This window comes from Euprymna scolopes, chromosome 18 (assembly GCF_053919585.1).
Source record: "Euprymna scolopes isolate OS-2025 chromosome 18, ASM5391958v1, whole genome shotgun sequence".
NCBI lineage: Eukaryota > Metazoa > Mollusca > Cephalopoda > Sepiida > Sepiolidae > Euprymna > Euprymna scolopes.
Window position 1 is genome coordinate 114,662,126 of NC_136499.1, and position 10,000 is coordinate 114,672,125.

Here is a 10,000-nt window from a genome sequence, read left to right on the forward strand (position 1 = left end):
ATTAAGAGAAATAATGTGTAATGCCAGCAATTAACTGTGCCGGACTAAATATTAAAAAAAAAGCGCAACCAAGAACATAATTATATTGCCAAAAACAGTGTATGACAAATGTAAACTTACGGTAGATCATTCCTATTTTTTTCTTTAATTTGAAATAAGTCTAACTGTCTTTTATTATAGTTCTAGTCAGAATGATTTCTAGATAGACATCATATATTTACGACAGGGATCGCGTGAAGGTTACCAGCATCCTAAATATTTTTGTTTGATCTATGGAACAAACTGGATTCGAACTTGGCACACCAAGGTCGTTAGTCTGTGTCGTTAACCACTTGACCACCGTTACTTCCCACTATCTTACTGACTTTTATTTCTATGTGATTGATTAACAATTTCTGATCCGGACAAAGTAATTTAAAAATAAAATTGCAGCAAATTACTTATTATATTGCAAATAATATGGTGCAATAATATATATATATATATATATATATATATATATATATATATATATATATATATATATATACACGGAAAAAACTCTAAAATAAGATTTATTATTTATTACAAAAAAATTAAAACTAGCCAATTACTAATAAATAATAACCCTACATCCGATGGCAGTATGCTGAAAACTAGAAATGCCGTGCACGTCTTTAAATGTCCCATAGGAGAATGTGTCTCAAAAAATAATTCGTACATTGGCATGACTCGAACCAGCATCTCCTGTCTTCCCCGAATAATCGTCTTTTCATTTCATCTCGCTATTTTCATTTTTCAATTTCATTTTTTATTTCTTATTTTTTACTACTCGCCTGAAGATGACCAATGGAAGTCGAAAACGTTCGCGATTACGGGAAATTTCTTTTTTCACTTGAAAAAAAAAACCGTTCAGAAAATAGTCCGACAAAGAGAAAATGAGGGTTACAAGAAAAATAAGCAAGAGTAGTTTGTGCTATTTAATGAAACGTGCATATATATATATATATATATATATATATATATATATATATATATATATATATATATATATATATGTGTGTATATATATATATATATATATATATATATATATATATATATATATATATATATATATATATATTAGTGTTGGGTCGATTAATCGGAATCGGGAATAAAAAAAAGTCGGAAATGTTGGGTGTATTGGAATCGGTATCGGAATCTGAAAAATTTGTGTCTATTTTCCGATGCCAACAACGATTCTTTTAATTGGCTTTTTGTTATTTGATTTTCTTTAAAGAAAAATATTCTACCGCTGATAATAATACTAAAATAGTGAATATCTGTTGATTTTAAACTATTAGTAAAACCAAAATCGATATATCATCCCTGACAAGTGTATCCTTACGTTTTAGAAAATATCGGCACATTTTAACATGTGTTTTTACGATAATGCTTAAAAAAAGCAACTTTATAGTTAAATATATAGAGATTTAGAAATAATCGGAATCGGAATCGGTGTTTCCGAGCGGTGGAAATATGTGTAAATGATTCTACTTTTCATCTGTATGTTCAATTTTTATGACTGATTTGTTGAGGTGGACTGTGGTCACTGCTGTCTTATGTTTCTCTCTCTCTCTCTCTCCCCCCCCCCCTCTCTCTCTCTCTCTCTCTCTCTCTCTCTCTCTCTCTGTCTATCTCTGTTTGAGTTTCTACTTATCTTTCTTTGTTTTTTCTCATTGTTTCCTTTTTTACTCTTACTTGAGTGGAGGTGAGGGGCCCGTTGGTACTTATCAACTGGGTGCATAGGGCAGGGTGTGTGTAGGGGGGAGTGTGTGTGTTTTCTTGTATTGGTTTGTAGTATTATAAAGTTATTTGCTTCCCTAGGAAGGCAACTGTGATCCAAGATAATATATATATATATATATATATATATATATATATATATATATATATATATATATATATATATAATAAAAGTTACAATAAGTTTACTAAGGTAATCAAAATGGTAAACTTAAAATTTAAATTTAAATTCGACCGTTTTGGATTTTACCATTTTTGGATTTTTACCCTTCACCGGACTATCCATTCATGTGAAATCTTTTTATTATTTTTCTTTTGCCTTCTGTTCCCCTTACCTCACCCTTTTTTTTTTTAACCAAGTAAGATCTTTGACTTACTTGTAGTTTCATTAAATACTTTTACATGCAAAATCCGATCCTGCATTTTGCTAATTCCTGCCCTCTGATGAGAAGGAGAGCATTTCTTCGAAACTCCGCGGATTAAGGACTATCCACTTATCTTGTGCTTCCTTTTTTAAAATTAAATATGTTTTTAACTCTTTTTCAAGATGTCTTTTAACATATTTTATTAATCATTTGTTTATATATATATATATATATATATATATATATATATATATATATGTGTGTGTGTGTGTGTGTGTGTGTGTGTATAATATTTATGTGTATATATACATATATACGGAAAGAGATAGAGAGAGAGAGAGGGGGGGGAGAACCAAATTAAGGAAAAATTATGATTAAAAAAATTGTCATGAATATAGCGAGGGACGAAAAGAGTTTAACTAAAAAAAGAATAAACTGGGAAAGAATCACATAGAAATCACATTAAGTCCTAAAAGATTTTCTTTTAGTTTACAAAGAGAAAGCCTCAAGGACTTAATAAAAATGGTTTCTAGGATTTTAAATGGAAATGCGAGTGCGACCTGCTTAGGATCGTGAACATGTCGACACTAAAATTCGTGGCACAGGCACTGTTATTTATAAGGTTTTCGCAGATTGAAGACCTATATGTATTATTCAGAACGTCAGAAGGTGAAAAATGTGCATAACGAATCTTTGATGGTAGGTGTTGTTTTAAAGGAAAATCCAATATTTGCGATGTCTTCCCAACGTAGTGCACACGGAAACTATATTTAAATAAATATTTTTTTACAAACTGCTTTTCCTCTGAGATGCAAGGTCGCACAACGGCGCAAGACGGGTTAAATGATTGCGTTTTTTGTAAATCGTTGTTGATAGAGTAGACCTTTACAGACTCCACCAAACTCCGCCGGCAGTTTTGAATCCAAACACTTCGGATTATATATATATATATATATATATATATATATATATATATATATATATATATATATATATATATATATATATATAAAATGAAAATTACACTTGAATTTACCAAAATGATCTAAGATGGTAAAATTAAAGTAAATTATAAATATTAAAGAATTAATATTTATAAAATTATCTCAGCCAGATATAAAAGCTCGATAATACCAAATAGGAAATAGAGCTTATAATATGTTTTTAACTCATTCCTTTTCAGATTAAATATGTTTTTAACTCATTTCAAAGTGTTTTTTAACATATTTCATTAACTGTTTGCTCATATTATATTATATTATATTATATATATATATATATATATATATATATATATATATATATATATATATAAACTGGTAAAGTAGCTGCTATTTTTACTCTAAGATGAAATATTTTATGGTAAGTGCTCGACTGAGCTCCAATCTATGGCCCCTCCCCGTAAAAAGTTTGCAACAACCACCAACAACTTTCCTTACTCTCTATTTCTGTGCAAAACCAAACGAAAATTCTTTGAGCAGAGTTTCTTTCCTAGAACTGTACATATGTGGAACGTCTGTAATCGTAACTCCCTACACTGACGATTTCTGAAAGGATGACACCCTGCAATGATGAGTCCTGAAAGGATGAAACACTAGTGTCTGTAAATATTAAGATAATTATATAGATGAATTTGCCTATTTAAAAAAAAAAAAATTACTTGATTAATTCGAAATTTATGAGAATAACACCCAATACGTGAACAGTAGTTCGAATAATCAAAACGACAGAAATTTCCAACCCTTATCTAAAAATAAATAAATAAATAAATAAATAAAAATTTCGAAGCATAAAAAAATGTTACACCTATATATTTTTTTATGTCTGTTCTCTTTTGTTATCTATGTAACTAAAAAACACTGGTCGCCATTCCCGTTGCAATAAAAGCAGACGACATTAAAACTGACTGAAAAAAAAAAAAAAAAGGAAACACGCACACAATCTGTACCTCTGGTCTAGATAAAGAAAGAAATCGAACCGTAGAGGAAATTAGGTCTAAAAAAAAATAAATAAATAAAATTAAAAAAAAAAAAACGAAAACCAGAAAGAGTGTTGTTAAAATGAAAGCGGTAAATAAAAACGAGAACAAAACAAGAGAATGAAAAGCAAACGAGATGACGCGAAAACGTTTCTTGCGCCTTTCTTTATTAGCCAATCATAATCGTCGACCAGATTCCAACCAATAAGAATCGTGAACGTTTCTTTGCGCGTCACGTGATTAACGCGAACAGCTCCGTTCTTTGTAGGAGTATAAAGGATGAGCGTTTTCGTAGTATATAACAAACCATCGGATTCGTGTAGTGATTGACGCAATCTATCAAAGCCGGAAATTAAAACAAAACAAAAACATAATCAAGAAAACAAACAAACAAACAAACAAACAAACAACTACTACTACTACTACTACTACTACTACTACTACTACTACTACTATCGATAATAATACTAATTAGCAAAACAAAACAAAGAACTTTACAAATCCTCAAAGGACACTGGCTGAGACTTAAGGCCAGATCTGTTCTCGACTGGGGAGCAAAATAATTTTTTCGACATGTCTATATACTTAGATAAGTGACCATTTGGGGAAATATGAGGCGCTGGTTGTAAAACGCGGACGCAGTGTCCTTGCAGCTCGAAGACCGGTGCCAAATCGTCAGATAGCAACGAACAAAACTGACTGTCCTGGGCTATGATCTGCGCCTAACCAGACGACACGACAAATTCAGAATTCAATTTTCAGAGAAGAATAAGCCAGACTCGGCGACAAAACGACAACAGTGGTGCCAGTAGTAATCGGAGCTCTTGGATCAATCTTCGGTAATCTTGAGAGAGTTATTCGAAGGAAATTGGAATACCACCAAAAAAATATTTGCATCGCTACAAACGACTGCATTTCTCGGAATAGCTAACATTCTCTCACCCACCCTTCGCTCTCCATCTCTCTCCCTCCCGCTTCTCTCTCTCTCTTTCTCTCTCTCTGTCTCTCTGTCTCTCTGTCTCTCTCTCATATATATATATATATATATATATATATATATATATATATATATATATATATATATATATATACTTCTCCCACCACCTATCTCTCTCCTTCTCTCTTCCTCCCCCTCTTCCTCTTCTCTCTCTTGTTTCTCCCTAACCCCTCCCTCTCTCTGTCTCGCCCTCATATATATATATATATATATATATATATATATATATATATATATATATATATTTCTCCCACCGCCTCTTCTATCTCTCTCCCTCCCACTCTCTTTTCCTCGCTCCTCTCTCTCTGTCTCTGTCTCTGTCTCTGTCTCTGTCTCACTCTCTCTCTCTCTCTCTCTCTATATATATATATATATATATATATATATATATATATATATATATATAGATAGATAGATAGATAGATAGATAGATAGATAGATAGTCATCAACAGACAAACCGTTTCCGTTTCGCTGTATGACAGCTCTTCAGTGCGGCTAGACTAGCAACTACCTCAAGCCAGGATTGAAACTCGATTGCCTACGCGACAGTAATGTTGCAAACACTTGATAGCATTCAACAAAGTACACGGATCGTTTCAATTAAAATTTGTCTTCGTTGATAATTTATATAGAAAATCATTGAGATTAAAAGTGGAATCAATAGTTTTCTAAAGATTATTATAATATACGAAGTTAGAATAATAAAAACACTTCACAAATATTTAAAAAATCTAAAGAAATATTTTAAATAATTTAAAAAAATAATATTTAAAATGTAAAAAGATGTTAAGAAACTAAAAAAATATTTAAAAAATTAAAATAGAAAAAAATACTGAAAAAACTTTACAAAATATTTAATAATTAAAAAAAAAAAACTATCTTTAAAATATTTTTTTAAACTATAAAGAAATAAAAAACAACAAACGTACCAAACATTAAAAAAACATACACAAAGAAAATACGAGCATCCTGGGGAATTTTACGTCTTCACGGATTATTGGTTTCGTACTCGGATCCTATGAATAAAGTTGAACGGGTGAAACAGGTCAATCATTTATTTATTTATTTTATTGAATGATTTTATTGTCGCTTCGTTATTTCCTTGTGTTTCGTTAGTTAATTGCATTTCGTTAATTCCTTGTTTTTATATGTTCAATCTTCCAGCGTATTAATTTTCTATTACATGCAGAACATTAGCCATATAAAAGTTACTAAATGTTGGTCCCAATAGTAATTAAAATGAGTTCAGCAATCCTAAAGAAGTTATTGATACATATCAACACTTTTTGGGGTTAATTAAGAGCGAAACAGTCACAGTATTAATATTTAATACATTTTATGTTGGCAGACCAGTTAGGGGTGGATAGACAGAAAATAGGAGAAAGGGTGGGTTGTTGTGTTTGTTTTTGGTTTTGCAGAACATAATTAAGTTCTGCAAAGGGAACTAAAAGAACAAAAAGCACCAATGTGTGATGCATTTCGTCTGAGAGAGCCACTACCTTCAGACAGCTTGTACAACTAAAGTTCCATTTTATGATCATCTGAGAAATATACACACACAGTTGGATGGCGTAGCTATGGGTTCGGTATTGGGACCAACATTTAGTAACTTTTATATGGCTAATCTAGAAAACAAAGTATTTAATTTAATAGAGAAGCCTTCTATTTATGTTCGATATGTGGATGATATATTAATTCTTGCCAATAACACAGAGAAAATAGAATATTTAAAGGGTATATTTAAGAATAATTCCGTTCTTAACTTCACATACGAACTAAGTACTACTAATAAAATCTCGTTTTTAGACGTTCTGATTGACTCTTATAGCGATGAATTTATCACCTCCGTTTTTAAAAAAACCTATATCCGTTAATTCCTGTATTAAAAATTTTAAAAGTGAATGTCCATTCCGTTATAAAACGAATATAATAAGGAATCTTATACATCGTGCAAAGGTGATTTCCTCAAACAAAAAAAATATTCTTTAATGAATTAAAAAATATAAAACAAGTGTTAGTAAATAATCAATTCCAAAACTCTCTTGTAGATAATGGTTATCCTGTTCACCTTATTGATGACTGTATTTTCAAAAAGGTTGCGGATTTTAAATCCCCTAAAAAGTTTGGATCTTTGAAATGCCCAGTTTATTTAAAATTACCGTGGATTAGGGAAAAGAGTAACAGACTTTCCAAACAGATTCGCAGAAGCATTTACGACTGCTTTTATTCTGTGTCCTTGCGTTTGGTATATACTACGAGACCTGCATTTCCTTCTTTTCGCAAGGATGGTTTGTCTTACATCCCAAATAACAATATTGTGTATCAATTCAAATGCCAGTGCGATGCTGGTTATGTTGGGCGAACATCCTTGTATCCTTTGACTCGTATAAACCAGCATGTTCCATCGAAGATCAGACAAGGGAGGGTGGGGTGTGGTAGTCTCCCTCCTTCTGCAGCCTTGGACTCTGCTATTGGCAAACATTTGGTTGACAACCCGTGCTGTGCCGATAAATATAAAATAGATTGGTTCGAGGTGCTACATAGAGCGGACTCCAGAAACCATTTAAAGATTTTGGAGTCCGTCTCTATCGCGGTGCGTAAACCTTCTTTGTGCCGGCAAAAAGAAACAGCAAACGCATTGTTTCTCTTTGCGGAACTTTGAATCTTTTCTCCCGCTCCCCCCCCCTTGTGCCAATATTTTAATCGTTTTTAAACGTTAATAACCTTAATTTTAGTTGTTCCCGTACTTTTGGCACATTCAATAGTTTCCCATTAGAACTCTTTAAACTTTCGACATATTATTTTTACGTTATCGATTTCCTCCTGATGATATGATAGCCGAAAGAGCTCTAGAGAAAATTCCGCCTATTTTATTTAAAACTTTATATAAATTCTGTACCTGCAAACATTTATATATATATATATATATATATATATATATATATATATATATATATATATATATATATATATATATACTAGACTACCCGTGACCCGTTGGGTCAGTATGTTATATTAGTGTATGAGCGTGACACTTGTGACGTAAAGAAAATAGTTTTTTTGACATGACAGAAAAATTTCTATGAAAGTATATTAAAATGAAAAATCACGGACGGATCACTCAAACATGAAAAAAAAAATATATTAATAAATATATATATATATATATATATATATATATATATATATATATATATATATATATATATATATATATATATACTAATCACCTGAGCCAGCTGTTCAGTCTTCAGCTGTTACGATGACAGGTTGTACCTATAGAAACCTTTAATAATAAGCCACTAACCAATTATTGAATTGTAAAAAAAACAAAAACAAACAAGATTAAAAAGGAGAAATGATAAAAATTGAATTAAAGAGATGCTATTTAGCAAATCAACGTGCCTTGATAGTGAGAGTGGAGGCAAACGTCATTAATCCATTCGATAGCTACACCGGTAACTAGGTCACAGTGTTAATCTATATCATATCTGTGACGTGTCTGTCTGTCTGTCTGTCTGTCTGTCTGTTTGCCCGATGATACAATACTGTTTTTTTGCCCAAACTTTTACTTTCACTTTCCAAAATTCGCTACAAAGAAGGGTCAACAGGTGTAATGGGCATATATATATATATATATATATATATATATATATATATATATATATATATATATTATTATTATTATTATTATTATTATTATTAGTTGACAACAGATGCGTTTAAAACCGAAAGCAAAGTTATTTATTTAAGCTATGAGAGTTATTTTACATTTGATTTTCATAAACGAAGGTGGATGTGTTTTATGCTTGCCTAAATCCAACATGTGATCACGTTTCGTAACAAGTTAGGATATTTAGTGTATCTTGCATGGTATTAATTATTTGTTGCAATAGAATCGTTTTCATTGCTTTATTTATTAATATTATTTCAAGTTCATTTAATTTAATTTGATTCATTTCCGATCAAGCTGACAATAATTGCGTCTAAAACCGGAACTAAGTTTGTTTTTTTTTACACGGTGGTCACCAATTATCAAGACCCGGAAGCCACTCTGGGATAAGGGTTATTGCAAGTACAGTACGTTAGTGTGAAGATTTGATGAAGTGTTTACTTAAGGGGGCGGTTCATTAGGAATTTCTTAACGTTGGACTTGAAGACATCCAAGTTGTAGTCAGGTGGGAAGCAGGTAGACGGAACAGAGTTCCACAGGCGTGCAGTTCTAAGAAAGAAGCTTTGTTCATTGAATCCACGTTTTGATTTAGGCACCGATAAAGAGTGGAGGAAATTTTTGACAGTGGATTCAGCTAGATGAGTGTTATTCGTGAAAGATTGGCGAAGGGGGGGGGCAGAGATTGGAGCTCAGACGAGCACCTTCCATGAAAATAACGATAAAACAAGGATAGGCTCGCAACGTCTCTTCTGTGGGAGAGAGGTTGCAGGGTAGAGAAAAGGGGCATCCCCCACTAATCCACGAGCTTATTTATTTAAGCTATGAGAGTTATTTCCCTTTTACGTTACTTTGCGTTTGATTTTCATAGACTAAGATGGATGTGTTTTATGCTTCCCTAAATCCAATATTTGGCCACTAGTTGTTACAAGTTAGAATATTTGGTGTACCTTAAATAGTATGTGACTAAATACTCCGCCCGGTAATATGTTTACCGAGTATATACAGCTAGTATATATATATATATATATATATATATATATATATATATATATATATATATATATATATATATATATAATTTCATATATCCACGTGATGAGGAGATATAATATTTTATATATTTTATGCCTCGAATTTCAGTATTTATTTCAACAGGAATTAATTAATACGTAAGTTAAACTAGGTACAAAGTTATGAATATATATATGTCGATTATTCT

The 10,000-nt window shown here is 31.5% G+C and overlaps 1 protein-coding gene across 4 annotated transcripts in view; it reads left to right on the forward strand.

Annotated features, from left to right (window-relative positions):
• Positions 1-10,000, forward strand: part of LOC145297780 (uncharacterized) — an 84,299-nt gene that overhangs the window by 68,153 nt on the left and 6,146 nt on the right. For 2 of the 4 annotated variants that reach the window (XM_080144038.1, XM_080144035.1), the window contains exon 1: positions 5,552-6,153. The exons of the other annotated variants lie outside the window; for them this stretch is intronic. Coding sequence is in view for 1 of the 2 variants with exons in the window: in XM_080144035.1 (XP_080000161.1) it covers positions 6,127-6,153 (27 nt within the window). In the remaining variant the exon portion in view is untranslated. Of the gene's footprint in view, positions 1-5,551; positions 6,154-10,000 lie in introns of those variants that run through there. 4 annotated transcript variants of the gene reach the window in all.